The 24,702-nt window shown below is 38.5% G+C and overlaps 1 protein-coding gene across 18 annotated transcripts in view; it reads right to left on the bottom strand.

Moving 5' to 3' along the window:
- Positions 1-13,800: 13,800 nt before the first annotated feature.
- ARHGAP21 (Rho GTPase activating protein 21) overlaps positions 13,801-24,702 on the bottom strand; it is a 139,667-nt gene continuing 128,765 nt past the window's right edge. For all 18 annotated transcript variants that reach the window (XM_023631980.2, XM_023631981.2, XM_023631982.2 and 15 more), the window contains 6 exons: positions 24,586-24,675; positions 21,742-21,867; positions 21,512-21,553; positions 21,099-21,204; positions 19,162-19,193; positions 13,801-16,282 (listed from right to left, as the gene is read on the bottom strand). In XM_023631980.2, coding sequence (XP_023487748.2) covers positions 14,588-16,282; positions 19,162-19,193; positions 21,099-21,204; positions 21,512-21,553; positions 21,742-21,867; positions 24,586-24,675 — 2,091 coding nt within the window. In that variant the 3' untranslated portion in view covers positions 13,801-14,587. The remainder of the gene's footprint in view (positions 16,283-19,161; positions 19,194-21,098; positions 21,205-21,511; positions 21,554-21,741; positions 21,868-24,585; positions 24,676-24,702) is intronic.

Genomic DNA, 24,702 nt, shown 5'->3' with positions numbered 1-24,702 from the left:
TGGACTGTAAGAAGGAATAGTGATCAATGAAAATGGTAAATATGTGAGTAAATCTAAGCATTGACATTGACTGTATAAAACTACAATAATAATGTCTAATTTATGGAGTAAAAATAACAATAAAATTGTGGGAAATGATAGTATATAAGTTGGAAGAGGACAACTGGAATTAAAGTATGCTTATCTTTGTATAGCTTGAGAGGAAGGTACAGCTATTGGTCAACTTTAAATTTTATTTAGTATGCATCTTAAAGTTCCTGAGTATCTATTAAAAGGATAGAAATTAGGTAGGGGGAAAATGGAAAGAGGAAAATAGCAGTCAATCCAAATTCAGGTAAGGATGAAAAGGAAAAATAAAACAAGAACAAGCAGGCAATTCAACAGATGACAGAAACAAATCGATAAGCATTATCGATATAAAAAGACTAATCATGGAGTTAAATGATACAGTTTGTCAGACTAATTTAAAAAGAAATAAAGGGAAAGAGAAGGAAATGCCACTCTGTGCTATTGTAAAGACAAACTCAATATATAGAGACATGGAAAAGTTAAGGATAAAAACATGGAAAAAATATCCCAAACAAATGTAAACCAAAACAAAGCTAGTGCAGCTGTATTAATATAAGACAAAATACAAAATAGGCTTCAAGAAAAATAGAAATGAAAAGAATCAGCAGGAAATGATAAAAGTTTAATCATTGTGTAATCACAAGTGTCCTTATGAGAGAGAGGAGGAATTCTAAAGTTGTAGGATAGACTCAAAAAGTCTCCATAAGCCAGAAAAAAAAAGAAAAAGAAAAGATAGAACAAGAAGGAGAAAGTGAAAAACACATCATGCCAGTGGACACCATCCTTAGCAATTAATAGACCTCCAAACATCAGTAAGGGTATAGATTAGAAAATCTCAATTGGCACACATAGAATGGTGTGTACTGAAGGGTACACATCTTTTCCAAACACACATAGAACCTTAATCTAAACTGACTGGGTACCAGCCTCAACAAATTGCAAAGAACTTGGATCATATAAAACACATACTCTAGCACAATGCAGTTAAGTTTAAAACAATTACAGAAAGATAAACTAGAAAAACCCCAAACCTCTGAAAATTTAAAACAAACTTCTAAACAACCCATATGTCAAGAAGCAATCATAATGGAAATTTAAAAATACTTAGCATTAAAACTTGTTTGATATAACATACCATTTATAGGAAAAGGTAGAACTTTAAGTGATTATATTACAAAAGAGGAAAGACTGAAAAGAAACGAGCTAAGCTCTTAGCCAAAGCATTCAACTTGAGAAAAGTAAAAAGAGAATAGGATAACTCCCAACAGTAAAAAACAAAACAATTAAAGACATCGTATTGAATTATAAAATTCATGCAGAATCTCATTGTACCTAAAATAGCCTAGTTAAGAAGAATCAGGAAGGGAAATTTTCCTATGAAGATTTATAAAGTGCATAGTAGTCAGGACCAATGGACTAGAGTAGACCAATGGGATAGAATAGTGAGCCCCAAACCTTCCCACACATACTGGATAGGGGAATGTGCCATATGGGAGAACTGGTGTCGTACATCAGTGGGGAACCAGGGCACTATTTAGTGCATGGTACTGGGACCATAGGATAAAAAATATAGGTCCTCACCTCATAACATGCACAAAAATCAATGCCACATGGCTCAAGATCCTTTACTTTCTAAAATGTCCTGCTTGGGAGAATAAATTATATGGTGACCCTATTTCTACCCATATGATTTTTTTCCCTCAATCTAGGCTTTCAACAAGATCTTCATTCAACAAATACTTTCTGTGTGCCCACTATGTTCCTGCCACTGTTCCAGGCATTTGGAATACAACAGTAAACCAAACAGACAAAGATCTCTGCCATTATAGGGTTTAGTTTTATAGATAACCAACATATGAAGCCAGGTACCTAAGGGTTACTGTAAATACTCAATAAGAACATGGTTAGCCTTCAACTTTGTTCCCAACACAGCCACAGATGAAAAGAAGTTAATGAATAATCTTAGTCCTCATTATATGTATTTGTTGAGCCCAAATGCTTGATTTGCAGCCCAAGCATCATTATAGCTTGTTAATTTGCTGTTTTCTTGTTTAACCAGAGGGGTGACTCAAGGGTCACAAGGATTTATAAGCTTGTTTTGTAGAAGAAAAAGAATGCTTTGGGGATGGCCCAGTGGCATAGTGGTTAAGCTCATGCACTCCACTTCAGCAGGCCAGGGTTCCCAGGTTTGGATCCTGGGTGTGGACCTAGCACTGCTCATCAAGCCATGCTGTGGCAGCATCCCACATAAAACAGAGGAAGATTGGCACAGATGTTAGCTCAGTGACAATCTTCCTCAAGCAAAAAGAGGAAAATTTGCAATAGATGTTAGCTCAGGGCCAATCTTCCTCAACAAAAAAAAGAAAAAGAAAAAAACCCCAAACCCCACAAAGAATACCTTTAAGGAAGTTACAACCACCAGATCACCACCACCACCACCCTCCCCCCTGGCCCCCGCCAGCTGCTGCTGAGGCCAAGATGTCTGGTTGCCCAAGGGCTTATCTGGAGTGAAAGAAACATGGACTTCCCCTCTATTTCCCCAGAACCCCTCCTCCCAAGCCCCTTAGCTCTATAAAGACCCCCCCTGCTTTCTTCTTTTGTGAAGACAGATTTGAGAGAACCTATCCTCCCATCTTCTCACTGTGGCCAATTCGAATAAACGTTTCTGTACCTCTGGTGTCTCCGTGATTGGCTTACTGCACATCAGGCACACAAACTCGAGATTAAGAGGTTCGGTATCACATATACGGCACTTACTATGTATCAGGCACTTTCTAAGCCTTGACATTAACTCATTTAACCCTTGGTAGATGCTATTGTTAATATCTGTAAGTGACAGAGCTAGGATTTGAAGTCAGTCTGTCAGCTCTCAGAATCCTAGCTACTAACTACCATATCACACCACCTCCTCAGCACTATTGCCTTGGTGAAGAGTGTGCTGTGCAATGTGTTTGCTTAAACATGTATGTGTGATGACCCTAAGACATGCATTGCGTGTAATGAACTAACTTCTTTTCTATGAATCCAGTGTGGTACTGGACATGCACCATCCAACCTTTCAAGAACTGGGAGAATAGCTACTCAAGCCATTTTCTGTGTTGTGTAGTTCAGATGAGAAATCTTGCTTTAGAAAGGCTGCTATGATCTTATAGGGACCAGGGGAGTGCTGCAAAAAAGCATTACTGAGTTGGAACTCTGTTTTAATGCTGCCCATTAAGTTCTTTCTTTTTTTTTTTAAGATTGGCACCTGAGCTAACTGTTGCCAATCTTTTTTTTTCCTTCTTCTGTTTTTTTCTCCCCAAATCCCCCCAGTACATAGTTGTATATTTTCGTGGTGGGTCCTTCTAGTTGTGGCATGTAGGATGCCACCTCAGCATGGCCTGACAAGCGGTGCCATGTTTGCGCCCAGGATCCGAACCCGTGAAAACCCTGGGCCACCAAAGTGGAGCGCGCGAACTTAACCATTCGGCCATGGGGCTGGCCCCCTAAGTTCTTTCTTAAAGAATTATAATACTTATCATTATGGTAGTAGCTGTCCAAAATTAAGCTTCTTAAGCAGCAAGGAGTAAATGAGGCTGAGTCAAGTTCTTGGCCCCTGGCTTCATAGAAACCTAAGTATACATTTAAGGATAATGTACACTAGACAAAAAGTATGTCATTAGAATATAGCAATTTGGTAACTTTTACTCTAACTTTTGGTAGGTCACAGTTGTGGGAGGCTAAATAATGGTGCCCAAAGATACACAGGTCATAATCCACTATTTCCCAGAACATGTGAATGTTACCTTATACGGCAAAAGGGATTTTGTAGATGTGATTAAGGGTCTTGAGAGGAGGAGAGTGTCTTGGATTATCTGGGTAAATGTCATCACAAGAGTCTTTGTAAGAGAGGCAGAGGGAGCTTTGACTACGGGAGAAGGTAATGTGACAACTGAAGCAAGATGCTATCCCACTGGCTTTGAAGATCAAGGAAGGGGCCATGAGCCAAGAAATGCAAGGAATGCTGCTCTAGAAGCTGGAAAAGGACAAGGAAACAGCATCTCCTACACCCTCCGACGGCGCACAGCCCAACAGACACCTTGATGTCAACCTAGTGAAACTGATTTTGAACTCCTGACCTCTGGAAATAGCAGGGAATAAATGTGTGCTGTTTTAAGCCACTATATTTGCGGTATTTCGTTATAGCGATGATAGGAAATTAATACAGAAGTTATTTGCACTGAAAGAACTTCAAGCTAAAGATTGCACTTCGTCTTTTGAAAAATCCATCTCTAATACAAAGGGCAGGAGGATTAGCCCCACAGACTGGGATGTAATGAGTTAAACAAAATGGGCGGCACAGAGAGTAAGTGGTGGAGCGTATCACCCTCCACTCACAGTCTGCGCCCTCCTTGTAGGACTATCCCTCTGCCATGTGGAACCCGGTGTACTTCCTGCTTTGATCAATGGGTGTGGGGGCTCTATGGCCAGGGTGTGGCTTGCCGTGTTCTCTCTTCTGCTGACACAATGACTGGCAATACTCAGTCCAGAGTGAAGAAGAGGCCGAGCAGAGCTGCAGCTGACCTACAGTGGACATACAATACGAGGAAGAACCTTTGCTGTTGTGAGCCTCCGAGCTTTGATTTGTTCCTGTAGCATAACCCAGCTTATCCTGGGTGATCCAGCAAGCAAACCTTTCTCAGCTCAGCCACACATATTCACACCTGTGGGGAGGTAAGAATACTGAGAGAAACTGCTTAAAGGCTACTGTCTTTCAGTTTGGGAAGACAGGAATTGGGCCTGTGAGACTAAAAAGAGCCAACATTACGCTTATTTTTTTAAAGCATAAGTTGGGAAGGAGAGGACTAGAAGGATGATTCTGGAAACTCTGCGTGTGTGTGTGTGTGTGTGCGTGCTCCTCAGAGAAAATACCTTCTGAGGGGGTTCAAAAATATGAATACTGTGTCTGCCCAGTGGTGTAATGGTTAAGTTCGCATGTTCCACTTTGGTGGCCCAGGGTTCACAGGTTTGGATCCCAGGCATCGACCTACATACCATGAGTCAAGCCATGTTGTGGTGGTGTCCCACATACAAAATAGAGGAAGACTGGCACAGATGTTAGTTCAGGGACAATCTTCCTCAAGCAAAAAAAATATATATGTGTATATATATGAATACTAACACTAAAATATTTGAGAAAATATCTGAGGAAACTGAAGATGTAGATGAATAAAACATAAATGCAAAAGAATAACAATGTCAAAGCTAGAGATTGGAATTTACACACAGAGTGCACACTGGTTTAAATCAAACCCTTTGCTGTCCTTTCCCTTGAGAGGTGGAGTCTAATTCCCCTCCCCTTGGATCTGGTCTGGCCTTAGTGCCTTGCTTGACCAATAGGATGCAGAAGTGATGTTCTGGGCTCCTGAGGCTACGTCATAAGAAGTCTTGCAGCTTCTATTCCATCGCTCTTGGAACAGCTTGTTTTGGGATGTTCCCTCTTGGAATCCAGCCTCTATGCCATGAAGCCCAAGCCACTTGGAGTAGACATGGAGTCAACATGCTGAACTCCTAGCTGAAAGCCAGCATCAACTAACAGCTATGAGTGGGCCATCTCGGATATGAACCCCAGTCATGTCTTCAGATGTTAGCAGCCTCAGCTGATATCTGACTGCCACAGCATGAGACCCCAAGGGAGAGCAAAGCTGAACCTAGTCAATCCATAGAGCCATGGGAGAGAATAAAAAGAATTTGTTATTTTAACCTGTGGCATTTTGGAGGGGCTAAATACTCAGCAAGAGATTACTGGAATACATATGTGGTCCCTGTGCTATATCGTTAGAGGGAGCCTACAGCTTCAGAAGTTTAGGCCTAAAGAATTGCCAGAATGCTAGGAAGCTCACAGTGAAATCAGGGGAAACTCATAAATACCACAAGAAGCATGATATAGTGGATACGCTACTGCCTAACACAATGGCTGGCAAATAAGAACTCGCATTGGAACTAGATGTCTTCCTGTGAAACAAAGTCCAGTCAAATTATTTCCTATGGCTGTAAGAAAACCCTAAGGGACTAGAGGCAGTAGCAGATCTGATTGTTTTTTAGGGAAATCAGGATTTGCACATTTCTTCAGAAGAACGAACTTCCTTGGTAGTGGTCATTAAGGCATGCTTCCCGAGTTGCTTGGGTAATATCTGAACAGGAATTGGAGAAGTCTAAGTCCTGGCATCTCGGTCCCTCTGTAAATGACATCCAGGAAGGAGGAGAGGGTGTTTGTGAGAGCCCACACAATCTTATTCGCAAAATCCATTTTCTATGTTCTTTCAGGCCAACAACCAGGACCTGAATGGAACCACGATCGAGGGTAATCCAGTACAGACAATGCACACCGAAACAGAAGGTCTAGAGGTGCGAGACCTCTGAGTGGGGTCACCAGTGGGGTCAGCCTTTATACTTTTTGAGTCAACTCAGTTCATTTTTAAACACCTAGAGTTGGTTAGAATTCTCTTCCTCCTATGGACATAAAAATCCACCGCCTTGTAACTTTTGACCATTCTTCCATGTTACACGGTCAGAATGCTTAAAACGGAAAAGATAAGACTGGGGGGACATGATAAAGATCTTCAAATATTTGTTGGGTAATTCTCTAGAAAATGAAGTTTCACTTAAGTAGCCATTGACTTCAATGCATAAAATTTAAAAATCCACCATGAAACTATGATTATCATTATAAGATTACCAAAGTACCTGCATTTATATAGTACAGTCAAGAATGGACGCACAGCAATTTCACCTACTGGGAACTTATCCACATCTCAAAATCTAGTGCTGACTAATCTGGGTGAAATTCAGCCTACAGTACAAGAGTACCCTGGTGTTTTGCTTAGTTCTGTTGGTAGATTTTCATAACTGTCATCTTTATTCTATCCTAAAAAAGTAAAGGTTTCCAGGGATCTTTTTGGCTTTCTATGTCTGTAAGAAAGCATCTTTAGAAATCTCTCAACGTGACAATTGACGAACCACTATTTCCATTTCACAACAGTTTCCCTTGTATCTCCTTTATGACTGCAAGGTTTGAGCGTATCTTACAAAGTCTCAGTCCTCTCCTTGGTGATACAGAACTAAGCTTTCCTCTGCTTTTGTCTTTCTTTTCACTCTTCTAGCTCTCATTTTAGCCTCCAGAGCAGGGATGCTGTGAGGCCCATGCAACAGATGTCTCCCCCAGGACACTCCACTCTCAACTTCCGTTCTGCGTAGGCAGCCGAGATGCCCATATTACAACCAGCTCCTACTCTTCTCTATTGGCACAAACAGTCGGCTGAGGGATCCCTGCTGGTGGGGCTTCATTTCTTCACCTCGCAGTGAAGGGGCAGGTGGGGACATTTTGTTGTCCTGCTTAAGAATTCCTGGATCTAGAGTTTTTTAGCAAAAATCTCAGCAATAACTACCATAGGGAAAAAAAAAATCCCACCTCACATTATTCATAAAATAAATCCCAGATACATAAACACCTAAAAGGGAAAACCACATGTTAAATCTATTAGAAAACAAATAGAGCTTATGCCTGTGGATGTGGAAGTATTTCTTAAGTGGGACTCAAAATGTACATAAGTGCCGGTAATGCTGATTAAATAAAAAAATCAAAATGTATACAATTAAATACCTCAAAGTTTAAAAACTACGGGACTGAAAGAAGGTATGTGAAATCTACACAACAAGCAAAGGATTAGTACCCAGATCATATAAGATCTTTGAGAAAAGCAAGAAGAGAAAAAACACTTTTGACAAGTAATGTAGGAAAAGCAAAACAGGGAGATACCACCTCACACCCATTGATTTTGTTTTAAAAACAAAACAAAATTTAAAAACCCTAAAATATCTAGTGTCCAAGAGGATGGGAAGAAATGAGAAAACTCATGCACTGCTGATGGAGTGTAAATTGATACAACTTTGAAGATTAATTTGATAAAGCCTAGTCAAGTTGAAAATGTGCCTATTTTTCGACCCAGAGGCTTAAGACACTCTGTATGTGTGCACAAGGAGACACATACAAAGAAACCACTTCAATAACCCTGGCCCTCCTCAAGAAAATGGGAAAATAAAATAGAGTTACATGTATCAATAAAGACAGATCTCAATGTGCAACTGAAATTTCACAATGTTATAAACTATTAGTGACCACAATTAAAAAAGAAAAAAGACAGATCTCAATGTATCCAGTGAAAAAAAGCAAGTTAGATAGATATCATATGATTCCTGTAAATTAAAAGTATATTACTATGTCATAACTATGGCTATGTATATAATAAAATGGGGACTGGCAGGATATCCTTGTGATGTCTGACTATGCGGAGAGAGGGAAGGGAATGGGAGGAGATAAGGTAACAAGGCAGAGTAAAACTTTATGAGAAATATTTATTTTGTTAAAAAAGATCTGATGCAAATATTACAAAATATTAATATTTGTTAATCTCGAGTATTATAAAGTGTCATATTCTTCTCCGTGTTTTCAACACTTTTTTCTACCCTTTTAAAAGAAAGAAATGTTGCCACATCTAGAGGATTCTAGTAGTCTACAGAAGAATCAGAATGGTGGTGCTGAAATTACTTTAGGATCATCTATTCTAATTCACTTTTTTTACAGATGGGGGAACTGTGGCCCAGAGAAGTAAAGTAACTTGCCCAAAGTCACACAGCTGGTCAGCGGCCAGGTTGTGGCTACACTCGGGTACTCTGAACATCCAGCGAGGAACTGCAGGTAGATTTGAAGTGAGGCTTAAGGAATATGATCTTATGAAAAAATCAAGAAGTAGGAATTTTCAAAATCTCCATGTATTTTCACCTGTTAACTCATTCAGAAGGCAGAAACTGCATCTCAGCAAGCACTCCATAAACATCTCAATGAGTGAACCCCAAACAAATGCTGGTTCCCCTCTTCAAGTAAAGAAGCGGTATAAGCTACTTTTAAAATGAGACTAAAAAAATCCTTAAAACATTTTGATTAAAAAGTAGAAATAAAACTTAGGTAACATATCTGTGGGAAAAGCTATTTTAATCATTACATTTTTACTGAAGTGAGACCAGAATAACTTACAGGACAGTTTGAATGACTGTAAATTGCTGAATTAGGCACATAAAATCAGATTACTTAAGAGGTGCTACCCGGCTGTCTGGCTACTTTTAGAGAACCTATCATTTCTAAGATTTATTCGAAAATATCTTGTTTTAGTATTTAAGTGTATCAGTACAGGTACCTATTCCTCTATTGTTAGAATAAACATAATTTTGTACTGGAGGCTCCAGGGCGACAGGTGTCGAAATTCCCACATAATTAAGAATTATCTCATATATCCCACACAGTTTTTAAAGTTCTGACATTCTTGTAGGTGAAAAACCTATTTATAATGATCTGAGTTTAGGAGACATCTATTTTCAGCTACAATGGAACAGCTCATAGCAGATGAACACTCCTACTGAGAAGAATTAGAAAAGCTGGATAAAATACCGCCAATTACTCAATCAATATGCAAACAAACTGGAGAGATGTCAAGGCAGTTAAGACAAGAAGCCAAAACTAAAGTCAGGCATGGGAGTCGAGGGGTCTACTAAGAAGCAGGCTTTCAGCAGTCTTCCTGGGCTGGGGGGTTGGGGTGGCAAAATAAATAAATAAATAGGAGTGCAGGGGTGCAGGACACCAACTCAGCTAAAACTCGAGGAAACAAAATCCCTGAAAAAAGTGAGTCAGAGAGAAGAGAACCCTGTATTTGGTGGTTTTCCCTTGAGACAGCTGCCAATACCTAAGTCATTCAGGGCAGCAGGTTAAGAGGCTGAAAGCAGGTTGAGAAAGTTTGGGACTTCTGGTAATTTCAAAGGGTGGAGGTGTTCAGGACATGCCCAGAGGAGGGGCCATAGGAAATCCTGTAGACGGTCAGTTGAGATCTCTGGAAAGTTACACCCGGTTGATTTCAGTAATTGATCATTTGAGCCACTTGTTTTTTCTTGCTTTAAATTCACTCTTAGGTTTTATTTATTTTTTATTTTTATTTTTTTGAGGAAGATTAGCCCTGAGCTAACATCTGCTGCCAATCCTCCTCTTTTTGCTGAGGAACACTGGCCCTGAACTAACATCTGTGCCCATCTTCTTCCACTTTCTATGTGGGTCGCCTACCACAGCATGGCTTGCCAAGCGGTGCCATGTCCGCACCCAGGATCTGAACCGGCAAACCCTGTGCCACCAAAGCGGAACCTGCGCACTTAACCGCTGTGCCACCAGGCCAGCCCTACTCTTAGGTTTTAAATTCATGCTCTCAGGGTTTACCCAGAGACAGGCGCAGGCTTACAAAGACAGCAATCTTGCCTTACTAGCTCTGACCCTGCCTGCAGATGCAGAGCGACGCTGACCATTATCTCCAAAGCAACAGTAAGAAGGACAGCTAACTTCTCCACAGTAACAATAGAAACCAGAAGAAAATAGAGTGGCATCTTTAAAGTGTGGAAGGAAAATCCTAGCATTCTACAGGCAGTTAACATACTCTTTGAAAAAAGGATGCAAAATAAAGACATTTCCAAACAAACATAAACTGAGAGAATTCATTAGTAGATTCACACTAAAAGATATCATAATTAGAGTTCTTCAGGAAGGAGGAAAAAGACCCCAGATAAAAACATGAAAATACAGCAAAGAATGAAGAGCAGTAGAAATGGCAATTGTTGGTAAATGCAGATGAATATTCAACTATATAAAACAAAAATAATGTCTGACAAAGTATGGAGGCATATATAGATATCTATCTCAACAACAATAAACATGTGGAAAGTAGTGAATGTTCTAATTTAAATTAGATTCTATTAAGTAAAGAATGTCACTAAAAGAATAAATAAGTACCATGATAATAAAAGGGGAGAAGGGTATAATAATATTTCATTAATCCAAAATAGGCAAGAAACAAGAGGAAAAGGTACATAAAACTTGTGGGAGAAGTAGAAAAAAATAATAAAATGGCAGATGTGAATCCAAATACCTCAGTAATAACATTAAATATAATTGGATTACATATTCCAATTAAAAGACAATAATTATCAGACTACATTTAGAAAAACTCTATGCTACAGGAGATAAAACCTAAAGACTACAAACACAAAAGGGTTGAAAGTAAAAGGATGAAAAACATTATACAAACACCAACCAAAAGTAACTGATACACCTACATTAATATCATATAAAAGAAACTTTAAGACAATCAGCTTTGGTAGAGATAACCAAGGGCATACCATAACAATAAAAGAGTCAATCTACCATGAAGACAAAACAATTCTAAATTTACACCCATGTAGTACTCTTACCGGCTCTTACTTAATATCAGCCTTGATATTGGCTCCCCTACAGTGAACCTGGCACATAGGGCGTTAAAACTAAAAACCTGCATTCCTGGTTCCCTGGGTCTTTAGTTACACTCATATGCACATGTTTGTGTCTTTAGTCTCTGACTCCCTGAGCTTTACAACCAAACAGAAGTTACAAATTGTTAAAGCCCAGATGGCTGGGCTCCCACTAAAGTTGTCGCTAATCCCAGGACCTTGAAGTTCTTTTACGGAGAAACTAATGTCCAGAGAATATCAAGAAACTTAAGCTTCCCAGGCTCAACTCCTCGGCTTCCTGACGTCAGAGTCTCCCGTCCACCATGGAGATGAACAGCCAAGGACGCTCACCTGAGAAATCTTTTGTCTCCTCTGCTGGAAGCAGCCCCAGATGCAGGCGGATGGGAAAATGCAGACCAAGAAGGCCACGGCCCCCTCCCCTACCTAAAACCCCAAATAAAAACCCCTACCCATATCTCAAAGGAGAGCAAGCAATTTGGGGGCACTAGCCCTTGCTTTGCTCTCTCTGCCTGGCAAAGTAAAGCTTTCCTTTTTCTCCCAAGACTCTGTTCTCGTTATTGGATTGGCATCAGGATCAGAGACTGAACTTTTGGTAATAGTACAAGCCTGAGAGTGGGCTTTTCATTTATAACACAAGTACCTGACTTAAGCTTTGATTGTGAGGCATCCACTCCAAACAGAGCTATCTGGAATAAACACACTGCCAGCCACAGGACCAGATAAAGAGCCAGGCCATCTCCCTGTACTGAACAGCCTTTGTTTCAGAGATCTTGGTGGATTTCAGTAATTGACCAATTGGGCCACTTGTTTTTTCTTGCTTTAAATTCACTCTTAGGTTTTAAATTCACTAATAAAGAGTGAACCCCTGAAACCTTATGCTCCTACCCTCAATCCCATAAAAGCAGAACACCAGGCCCGTGCGCTCTTTACCTGTGACCTGTGTGGCCCCAGGTGTGCTATGTAATTTCCAGTCCTGCAAGTAATAAACTTTTTATTTTTTCAAAGTTTCCCGATGATTATTGCTGGAGGGCCGCTTGCAATCACAATAAGAGTGACAAGGGATGGTATGACCACAACACTGATTATTGATAGGCTGAGCCTGGCACATAACACTCCACCTAGCAAACCAACTGCCAAACGTATACGGAAAGCAAGCAACAGAAATAAGAGGTAGATAAATCTACAATCATAAGACTTTACCACCTCTCAGAGAATGAGAAAAGCCAGGTAAGAAATCGGTAAGATATAGGAGACCTGTAAACCGTGATTAAGAAATCTGAGCCTATCCACATAATAAAGCACCCAATGACACAATATATGTTCTTTTCAAGTGGACATGGAACATTCATGAAAACTGACTGGATATATAATGGATGTCTCAATTTCAAACAACTGAAAAGTACCAGTGTTTTTAATGATCATGTCATACAGAATTATGCTAGAAATCAATTTTTTAAAAAGATAACTAGAAAGCCTCCCAATGTTTGGAAATTAAGCAATACACATCTAAATAACTCACGGGTTAAAGAAAAAAATCACAATGGAAGTTAGAAAATGTTTTGAAACAAATGATAATGAAAATACGGCAAATAGTCTTTTTAAAAACCATGTATCAGAAAACAACAAGGGCTGAAAATAAGTGATCAAAGCAGACATCTCAAGATCCAAAGAAAATAATAAATATAAAAGCAGAAATGAACAAAATACGATTATTTGAACCTTGACCCTAACTTCTTTTTTACATTTAAAAAGTATCTTTGATGGTTTTAATAATACACTGGCTTTTTCAGGAATGTACCTACTATGTAAACTAAGGAAAGAATGTACTTTATTTTGTTCATAACTTTACCAAGAATCATCTATCATTTAAGAAAAATCACATCACCAACAATAAAACTATTCATGGTACACAAAGTTATTGCATCATCAGTGACTCTATATATTGGTGCAATTCTCTGACACTTTTCATAAGGAAATATGAAACCCTTATTTATAACCCTTATAATAGATGGTAGAGTCATTGTTTATATGCGGGAATAAATTCAGAGAAGTTAAATAATTTGTCCAAGTTTACATATCTAGGAAGTGCAGAGTCGGTTTGACTCCCAAATGCATGTTCTTTTCACTCATTATCTCCAAAAAAGGGTAAAAAATAGCATATTACTTTAGCTAGAAAAGAGAAATATTACCTGTGTACAGGAGCGAAGTTAGGCCAATGTAAACATTTATAAGAGATCCCTGCCAGCCACAGCAAAAATGGGGAAAGATGGAATGCATAAGTAAAGTAGGTACTTTTTTTAAAGTCGGGACCAATTAAGTTATAAACGGATGACATTTAAACACAAATCAGAATAAGTTTCGAGCCATGCCAAGTTCACCAAAACAATGTTTATTTCCAGTGTTTACTTGGGTATGCACACAGGCAGGACACAGGTTTCGATTCATTAAGCCCTCATGCAGAATTACATTCTTCTCGATCAAGAAGCCAGTTCCATCCAGGTCACTATCTACACACCTATGTTACAACATTTATATCAAATCTGGTATCTGAAGAAAAGATACACATAGAATATGTTCATTTAAGTTACGTATTTTACAGAAAGATTAAAAATTCAAGTCACGCAAAACTCAAAAACTGTATTAAAAGTTTGAATATAAAACTCAGAGATCCACCTGGAATGACTAAAGAATGGAGGTTCTGTATCCACCTGTGTTAAAACTGGTAAATGTAATGAAATTTGTTACCAATAAAACGCATTCATTTATTCAATGTAAGTTGTCTAATTTTAACAATATGGCACCCTAAAAACCAAATGTATTTTGATGATGAGGCACTTTTGTTAGTGATGAAACCAAAAGAACAAATTTGCCGCAGACTAATGGCCAGCTATTTTCTTCAGTAATCTCGGGTATACACTATGTGGTGAGTTGCAACAAATACCTTGCTCATTTGTATACAACTATCCGATATATTTTTAAATATATATATATGTTCTTCTGGCTGTAGTAATGCACTGTAAAGCTATTTCACAGTGCAAAATGATGAAACCAGCCCAAATGAAGGCTGCATAATAACAATTCTGGTACAAGAAAATATTTACAGAGTTACTGGAACGTGTAACAGTAGCTTTTTATTTGCTAGAGTGGACACACCCCCAGTTCAAAGACAGGGACGAAACTGTGCTTTATTGCCTGGGGTTTCAGATAGTTTATGAGGTTGGGCATTAGCTGCAGAACTAGCATTTTGGCTCACGTTCTGGAAGCTTTCTCCGTTTATTTGGTCAGGGGACTGTGGTGGTGTGCAAAGAAGGGGCCTGTTGGTTGAAGCCAAGGTACCAGGAGAACTGCCCGCGTCGGACTGAAAAGACAGAGGGGGGTCCGTCATGGCTATTTCTAATGTGCTAGAATTCTCCGGCTGGGGGTCCCCCGTTTCTCCTCGGCTAAGGTCGGACGCACTGGTGCGTAAGCGCTCCCTTGCAAGCCAGTCTGAGATGGAGAGGTCCTGGGCTGAGCATTTTGGCTTTAACCGATTCACAGCTGAAAGTTCAGATTCTCTCTCCCCACTCTGCTCCTGCGCTTTCCAGAAAGTCAGAACACTGATTTCAGCAGCATCTCTGTGCCCTCCCAGCGTATGTCTGCGTTTGATGTTTTTCCTTTTGGCCGTCTCGGCGCTCGTTTTCTGATTTCCTACCCCAAACATGTCGTCTGCTGGCGCTCTGGGTCTCAGTTTTAACCGATCTGCTATTTTCGTTTTCCAGGTGGGCTCCTGTTTCTCTGGTTCACTTCTGGTCGGTGTTAGCAAACTCCCTGTCGATTTTCCTTTTTTCATAACATCAAACACTTTAGTTATTGAAGGTGTGTCTTTCTCATTCTTGGCATCTCCTAGACTTCCGCTGTCTGACTTGAATCTAGCAGATTTTTTCCTGGAGAGGGTGTCACATTCAATAAGTTTATGCGAACTAAAGTGTTGTCTTCGGCTATCTAAACTTGGGGTTAAACTTCCCTCCGTACAACTTACTTCGCTTCCTTCAGAATTTCTCCGGCTTGTCTTAGTGACCTCTTGTGGTTTTCCTCGGAATAGCTTCTCGGAAGTCAAAGCTGTGGGAAAAACAGGGAAATCGTTCTCACTATCCGTCTCCACAGGCCGCCCTTCACTGACCAGTTCACTTCTCTCATCGTCGGCTTCGTCTCCCTTACTTTCTGCAACCGACTGCACCTCGGGGCTCAGTCGGCTGGAGTCAAGGCTAGTCAGGTACGTAGTAGATGATGTAGTTGAATAATCTGAAGTGATGGTGCTGACGTTGGCCAAAAACTCACTATGTTTAGTTTCTGGACTGGTGGACTTCTTCGTGGAATGTCTTGCCAGAGAAGCCTGGGAGGAGGTGCTGAGCAAAGTGCCAGAGTCAGACCCCGTCTCCTCAAACTGGGAGGACTTCTGTGTCCCCGGCGATCTGGGGCTCTCCTTCAGGATGGTGAAGCGACAGCTCAGAGTTGGTGACTTGTTATATTTTGAGTTGTGTGGGGGTGAGGGTTCTTCAGACGGCATGCTCTCCTTTGGAAGTGACATCTTTTCATCTTTTGTTGCACTGATGTCTTTCTTAGCGCTATTTTCTTTGGAAATGATGATCCTTTGTTTTCTGCCCCATGTCTCACTCTCTTTCTTGGACTCTTCTTTAGTCTCACTGTGACAGTGTTCTGCACTTTCTTTCTTAGAGAATACACTGTCCAATTCGTCTTCTGAGCTGCTCGGTTGCGCTTTTTCTTTTGGCTTTTTCCTCTTGCGACTAGCAGCTGCAAAGATGGAGGAGACAAGCAGTTCTCTGCTATATTGATCTTTTCCGGATCCCCAAGACCCCTGAGAAGCAATCAGAGAAATGGGACTTTGAACATAAGAACGTCACTAAGGTCTAAATATACTTTAACAAAAACACTAGATTGTGGATCTAGTAAGAGAAACTCAAAATTTCTTATTTAATTTTCTGAAAAGGTTTTCCCCCAAATATTTCTTACTGAATCAACTCCACTAACGCTCCGGAAGTACTAACAGAGTGTAGTTGTTTATGCCTCCACTTAACTGGTACCTAAGACATTTCTATTTTTACTTAACTACTCCCATTTCTTGCTGGTGTTATTTATCTGCCCCGGCGCAGCTCATTTACTGTCTGTCTTTCAGGGAAAGACTCTGTGCCTAGCGCCATCAAGCTCTCCTATTCTCGTTCATTGCCCTGAATCTACTGACTTTCCCTGCTTCTGCGATGCTCAGACATTCTTCAGATTCTTTCACCTGGAACACGTGTTTAAGAGTTAATATTCTGACACAGTTGAATATGATATTCTGACAGAGATTGCTAAAATTTTATGGCTGACTTCAATTTTCTAATTACAGATACCATAGGATACAGATATTGTGTCAGACAAGCTTATTAAGATAAGGGAACTCTTTGGTCTCTCATTAGTTCAGCCAGGCTGGATCTTCAGAGACTTGCCTTAGGTAAATCGGGTTGATAATCTCTTCATTTATCTCAAGGTAACAACAAAATCAGAAAATTCAAATAACGTCAGGTCAGTTTAAGATCCTAAGTCCTTACCATAGAGACACTTTAGTGCACTGTCATTGTAAAGTTGTAGTGTAGGCTACCGGTTTTGTTAGCTATGCATAACAGGCTCTTGATGACAACTATTTAATTAATTTGTTCATAACGCCTACATGCTAAGTAAATGGTGGTGGCAGTGGTCGATAAACACTTGCTGGTTTACCACATATCGTTTAAGACAAGCAGGCAGGCAGGAAGTATGCTGAGTAACAGAAGTAGAAAGTATATTTCTCTATTGTCAGAAAAATCTTAGACAAGCTAAAACTACTACACTGAAGTTTTGAGAAATACAGTAAAATTTCAGACTATAGTGTAAGACTAAAAAGGACTCACCAACATGAAATCACAGATTAACTGAACTCTGCTTTTATAAATTATAAATGATTTCAAATCATCCAGTACATTTCTAATGGCTGTTCCCATTTAACACGTTCTGCTGAAGACCGCAGGGGATAATGGTTGTGACTGTGCTAGGAATTGGGAGACCCAGCCTTCCTCCCTCTTACTTGCTGTGATTGACACTGAGCAACTGATTTACCTTGCAACATCTCAATTTCATTGTTTATTTAAGTGAAAAGAAATTAGATTATATTTCTTTAAGATTTCCTAGGGGTCCCTTTAAAATCCTGTGATTCTATGATCATATACGTGTTGGAGCAAATACTCTATTTATTTTACAGTTGAAAAATTGTTACAAAGAGTTATACCATTTGAATATCTGCTATACTATAGGCATGGTACAAACACCACTAAAATTAAGATGAAGGGACTCCTATAACAACAGGTTAAGAAATACACATCTAGTAAGAGGGAAGGAGAGAATTTCAAACAGGTTTGAAATCTAAAGTCTGAAACCTTATCTTTTGGCACAAAAAATGGGAAACTATTCTAAAGAAATCTAAAGAGACATGACAACAAAATGCAAGGAGTAATCCTTGATTGCATCCTGTATAGGGAAATAAAAAAACAACAAACATTATTGGAACATTGGGGGAAATTTGTGTAAAAACTGTCCATTGGAAATAATAATGATTGTACTCGTGTTAACTACCTGAGTAGGACAATGACACAGTGATCATACAGGATGCCCTTGTTCTTAGAAGACACAGGCTGAAGCATCTAGGGGTGAAGTGTTATCATGCCTATAAGTCACTCTCAAATGATTCAGAAAAAAAAATTATATCTATCAAGATTTACCAACTGATGAATCTAGGGCAAAAGGTTTGGATGCTATTATTCCAGTAACATTTTGTACTGGAAGTTTTCAAAGTAAAAAGTTGGGACAAAAAGATGGTAAAGATCACAATATAAGTGATAGGGAATGATATGATTAAAATATTTTGTAACATTTTCTGCGTGAATTATAATTTAATCATATGCAGCCCCATTATGACAGTGAAAGATGATGTGTAAAATTCACGTCTTATTTCCAAATAGGAAAACGTCTTAAGAAATTTATTGACAATTCTAGTTGCTACTGTCTCAGCAGGGCAAAGTTTAGACAAATTGAATTAATTAAAAACTTTCTAAGAACTATAAGAACTTCCTAAAAATTACTCAAAACGTTGTGTATTTTGGTGGTGTTGTCAATGGAACACAAATTATGTTTAAAACATTGATTATAAAAACAAAATTAGTTATTTTGCTGAAATGAAATATACATTTTCTATAAAAATATATAACAACAAAAAGTCTATATTACTACTGAAATATTTACACACATAATGATGTGATGTTTGAGATTTGTTTCAAAATGGTCCCAGGTGGAGGGAGGGAGCAGAGCGCAGATGGAACAAGCTTGGCCGGGTGGAAACTGCTGAAGATGGATAATGGGTGCACAGGGGCTTACACTATTCTCTCTACTTATGTACGTGTGAGAAATTTTTCACATTAAAGAGTGAGAAAGAAAGCCTACTTCTTCATATTATACTAATAAACTACAGTGAGGGAACCCCAACATTCCAACTCACAATCCAGTATTCTTCTATCATATTCCATTTTAAGAATTCATTTTTCCCTTATTAGACTTTGTCGCTGTGTCCTCAGACACAGACAGGGATGCATCTGTACACTAATCTTCACAATCAGCCAAAAAGCAATTTCCCTCTAAAATACTTCAAAATCGTGTGAAACTCTTTACCTTAGATTTTGCTGAGTCACTAGCAGCTGAATCTGTGAGAAGTTAAACAAAACATGGTCAGTATTAGTCAATCTTTACTGCTCTCAACAAACGATGCAAAACTTATGGAAAAGACAGGCACAGAACAAAATGTGAAAGCAAAACTCAAACAAAACAAGAGAACACAGTGGATAGTCAGAGCTCACAAAGATGCAAGCTGCACCACAGAAAGCCACCGCCATGAAAGGATGCTGTGAATTGTAGGCAGAATCAGCTCAATGAGAGGGATGGCAAAGGAGCCCTGTACTAAACAAAAACAGAAATACTAGTGTTTATTCGATTTTCTAATTATTACATCTAGCAATAAAGAAGCTTGACGACCTTTTTAAGAATTGTACTAGGTACCACATCCTGTATCTGAAACTGATACACAATGCAGAACTTTTAAGATTGTTGGCTGCCCTCGCTACAAATGGAGACACTCATACTCGGTTATTTACATTGATTTTTGTCAGACTGTCAAACTTAAATTTTAGAAGCATATACTGAATGCATATGGATGCATTAGGATAACCCTGCTTCCAGGTCACTTTGGTTTTATATTAAATTAATGCTCATCTTTGTGCTTAGACCCCAGTTTCATATTTGTGCAGTCAGGGATCCTTTTGACTAGTTTGGTTAAATGCTACCAGTTTTGTAATTATCTATTAACAAATGCTATCATGGAAATGGAAAAATGGAGACCATAATTTTACTGTCTGGCAAAAACTCAGATTATACAATTATAAAGAGGGTAGGAAGGGGCTAGCACTAGTCTGGATAACATCAATTTTGGAATTTCATCTGTCAACTTTAGGGAAATTGATTTTCAAAATTAATGAGCTGAGCCCCGTGCCACGCCCCTTTTAACACATGGCTAAATGCTTTATGACTTGAAGAACTGGTAGACCATACCATGCTATTTCTCCTCACGGTCTGCTTCAGAAATAACAAGAAACAGCAGAAAAACTTTTAAGAAAGTAGTATTGATCTGTTTACAATAATCTTAAGAGAAATTTACACCACAGATCAACTATGTTCGCATTTACAAGAATCGGGGGTTTCTGCAGACAAGGCAGCTACAGTGTGGACAACAATCCTCCTTCTTCCTACAGTTCCAGCTGTCCATCAGGGACACCACAGAATCCACTAGCGACATTACCGTGTGATAGACTCCTCCCACTTCGCCTGTTCAACATCAGTATAGATTTGCCTGTGTCAGTAAGTGCTGAAAAAACCCTTTAGGACTAAAACAAGAACTGGAGACAAAGGGAGAACATTGTGTAAAAACATGCTGGATTAGTGCAACAGTTTGGCAGGAGAAAATTTTCATCAAAAGAGCCGATAAAAACTAATACTTAAACGTTAGGGTGGCAAGAGAAAACAGAAGAAAATGTCAAAGAGATTGACCTTTACTGTGACATCTATAGTGACAAATAATATACTGTATTTATGAAAATGGTGCCCATTAGCGGATCAACATATTTAACTTGCTGCTGTTAAACAGAATGTCTAGCTCGAGAATAAGAACTACTTATACAGCCTAGATCATACTTTCTGCCATCACAGCAACCACATATTCAGTAGCATATATCTGTTTTACCTTGTGATGACTATTACATGGAAACTGTGAATTAAAAAAAAAAAGAACAAAACAGTGGTTTGCATGCTCATTTCCCTCATAGTTCCATTCTGACAAGCATTACAACTCCATGCACTGCCAATGGCATTATAGTCACTGGAAGATAATTAAGATCAATCAGAAAAGGAAGATTAAATTTTTTATTAGTAGAAAGGGAAAAAAAAAGGGAGAAAAGGAAAAAATCACAGTGAGTTGTTACTTATGACCGATTTGCTCTTTCATGTTACAAGAATTTAGCTTTTAACCTCGAGACCAAGGCTGCCCAGGCAAGAGTTACCTGATACATCTCCAGGGGAGACTCCTGTCCTTCCAATGTTGGTGAGTAAATGATCTATGTTTGGCACTGGCTGGCAGTCTACTGTGTTTTCCTCCTGTACTGTTGTCTATGGTTAATAAACAAAGATCTCTTCGTCATCTCTTCAAAGATACTTTCTTTAAAATTCAAACAACATTTAGTAAAAGACACATTACTGAGTGGAGTACATGTGTTTCATCGTTTACACATAATTAACTACAAAAGAAGCATCGTACTTGTATTTTCATTAGATCAGAAACTGAGGTGCTTTAGACCTGCTTCCGGGTGCAAAGCGGACAATAGCATACAAAGCAGGAAGTTGACATTGTTGTAGCATCAGGATCTTGTGTCCCAAATGAAAATAAAGAGTATAAATGCCGATGGCTGATACTTACAAGAGGCTCTTCAGCACCTTCTTCTGTGAAAAACCAGTCATGCTAAAATTTAAAATAAAAACGGTGAGAAGAGAAATTAAATGACTCCCTAAATATATCTATATTTTGGAGGATGGCATAGAAAAAAGGGTAATTATCTTAGGGAAAAAAAATTATAACTAAATCCTGTCCTACCAAATAGCTGCTCACAAAAAAAGGATTTTTCTGGATGAGACGAAGCCTGAACTTACATGCTGGATAAGGGTCTCTACAATCTTGTACTGGTCTGGCATGTGAGTGACCATGTGGGTCATGTTATCTTCAGATGTCCTCACAAGGGTTGGACCAAAAACTATTGCTAGGTTTCTCGGTTCCATCTGAAACAAAGCATGATATTGGAAAACATAAGAATTTTTCTGAAGACAGGCTTAAATTCCCATTGCATGTTTGGCATTTTATTTCTTTTGATGAAAAACAATTCAAAGAACGATTGACTGACGTATGTGAAAACAGATGATGCTTCTTAGTTGGGATTTCTATAAGCTAATCTATACATAACTTCTCTCTCCTTGCTTTAATGACAATGCACAATAGTTAATTGGCATTCATTTTTTCCAAGGAGTCTTTGATTGAAAGCAACTGATTTGGTTCAAAACTCGTAGTACCAGAGCTAGGTTAACCGACAAAAATATTAAAATCAAAGGAAAAAATCTCGCAAAAGAATAGGGATACTCTCTCCCCTCAAAAACTAAAAAATGGAAAAGTGTTTAAAGATACATAAAATTTTCCAGATTTGCCCTAGCAGTATATCAAAATCACCAATATGTAAAAACCTAATGTCTAGAAATATTTTTTGACCAATTTTTACTTTAACCAAAATTTCTGAAGGTCTTTGCTTATCCTTGTGCCAATCTGAACACCTCAATATTACATACTTGTATGTTTATACATTCATTTCCATGTTTTGTATTCTTTGTTTAATTACACGATTATCAAAGGTGTGGATCTTTTCTTTTCCTTTAATGTATCTATACTGTCTGGTGTAGAACACTGGTGAATTTAGGATTTGATTAAAATGTTAAGTAACTTTAACCAACTCTGAAAACATATCAGGGGGTAAAAAAATCACTGCGGAACTCAAAAGTCAAACTGGGTTAGGGAACCACATTAGTAAACTGTTCTGTGAGAGGCATGTGCACACTCACCTATTGGGTATGGTACAAGGTGGAAAACCCTCAGATCTCCCATTCTGAAGTAACTGTTAGGCATCTAATGTTAATGACCACAATACAGGCATTATTACACCGTGCTTACTGCACATAAGGAGAAATTGTGATTGAAGCCAGTATTTTCACAGAAAGTTGACTTAGTGGAAAAAAAACTATGACTGCAGGAAGAGTTTACTTAAACTGGGCACGAGGCATGTTTTTTATTCTCCCTCCAGAGGTTGTCATCACCTAATTCCTATATCCTTACTGGTTAACGTGGTTCAAAGAACAAAGTCCATCTCAAGGGTCTTACGTAAAATTCTTACTAGATTCTTGTCTACTATGATTTCATTTAAGCTTTTAAAGTAATGATAACATACATCATTGTTTATATGTATACAGTAATATTTATTATGTGGCTATACAATTTTAGCTGGCTCCTACATAAAACTATTAACATCAGTAGTTCACAGTTTCTCTATTCATTTATTACCTAAATTCTGTATTTTTTGAAAGATGCTCCATAAAGTGTAGTTAAATAGGTCTGGGAAATGAAATGCCTTAGCCACTTCTTCAAGATTCACAGTGTTAATTAATATATTAAAGACTACAAAATTCTGCAGTAAAGAAATTTGTTAAATTTTGTTTAATTCAGTGCTTTCTAAACTAATTAGACCAACAAACCCTATTTTCCCAGTGACTCCTACTATCGTCCAGCAAAAGTGATGAATGATGTCATACACTTTGGGAACTGCTGAAATAATCAGAAAATATTTCAGCTATGATTATATTGAGAACTTTTTGGCTCCTACTGTATGAACTTCTGGAAACGGTACAATCAATAGATATAGGCTTTCTTTTCCTTCTTTCTCGCTCTCTCTCTCTCTTTTTTTAACCTTTTTTATAGCCTTATCACTAATGAGGAAATTGAATATTTAAAGGAAATTATAACACTGCTTGTAAACTTCTCAATTTGCAGGTAACAGGTGTTGACACTCTCTCATAATCCAGCCTCTCGACAACCATGGGCGATCGTCTTCCAGAACACCAACAGCCACTAACTGAGCTGAAGGAATGCCTTTTTCTCTACCTTGAGCAAGAACTGCCCTTAGAAAAGGGAGTGACAGCAATGTTCCTGACCTTGTGGTATTCTCTATTTTCTTTTCTCTTCTAGAAACCAAAATGACCGTGCAAGTATTTTAAGAAGTAATGCTCAAAAGTCAGAAAATCATCATTTTGCAACCTCAAATGACACCATGGATTTAGGCAACAATCACCAACGATGGATGAAAACCACAAAAAGTTGAGACTACAACTATCAACCAAACACCGTGTATGCACCTTGTTTGGATACTGATTTAACAAAGGACTTTAAAAAGACATTTCTTTCAATCAGTCAAGAAAAACTGAACCTAAACTGGGTATTCGAAAATATTAAGGAGGAATAACAAATTTTTGTGTGTTTGATAAAGATAATGTGGTGGTGTTAAGGGAAAAAAAGTCTTATCTGCTTGAAACTAAACAAATCAAAAAAAGAAAATGTTATTTTTTCACTCTGTAGCATTTGGTACATTTTGACTTGTGTACCGTGTATAAATGTTACCTCTTCAAAAAACTGATATACAGTTGAAAGATAGAAGTAAAACTTCATTTTTCTTGCTGGATAAATGTAAAAGGAAATGTCTTTTTAAAATGGTGAAAATTGGTATTTTGGGATCTTTTCCTTTTAAGAATGATGTTTAGAGGGACTGGTCAGCCAATATGATGCATTTTCAAGCTTTTGTTGAATTATAATCCTATTTTTGACTATTTGGCAGGAAGCAATGGAGCCTATCTTTTCAACTAAAACCACTGAAAATCCATTTCTTCAGTATGCACTTTACATACCTTATTTTTTTCTGAATTTTCTGCCACTGTCTTCAGATGAGCCGAAAGAAACTTAAGTGTTTCATAATGATGTTCGGGCAAATCGTGAATCTGAAACATATTATTTTCACGATGGAT

Source organism: Equus caballus, chromosome 29 (assembly GCF_041296265.1).
Source record: "Equus caballus isolate H_3958 breed thoroughbred chromosome 29, TB-T2T, whole genome shotgun sequence".
Classification (NCBI taxonomy): Eukaryota; Metazoa; Chordata; class Mammalia; order Perissodactyla; family Equidae; genus Equus; species Equus caballus.
This window is presented reverse-complemented; position numbering and strand designations above follow the sequence as displayed.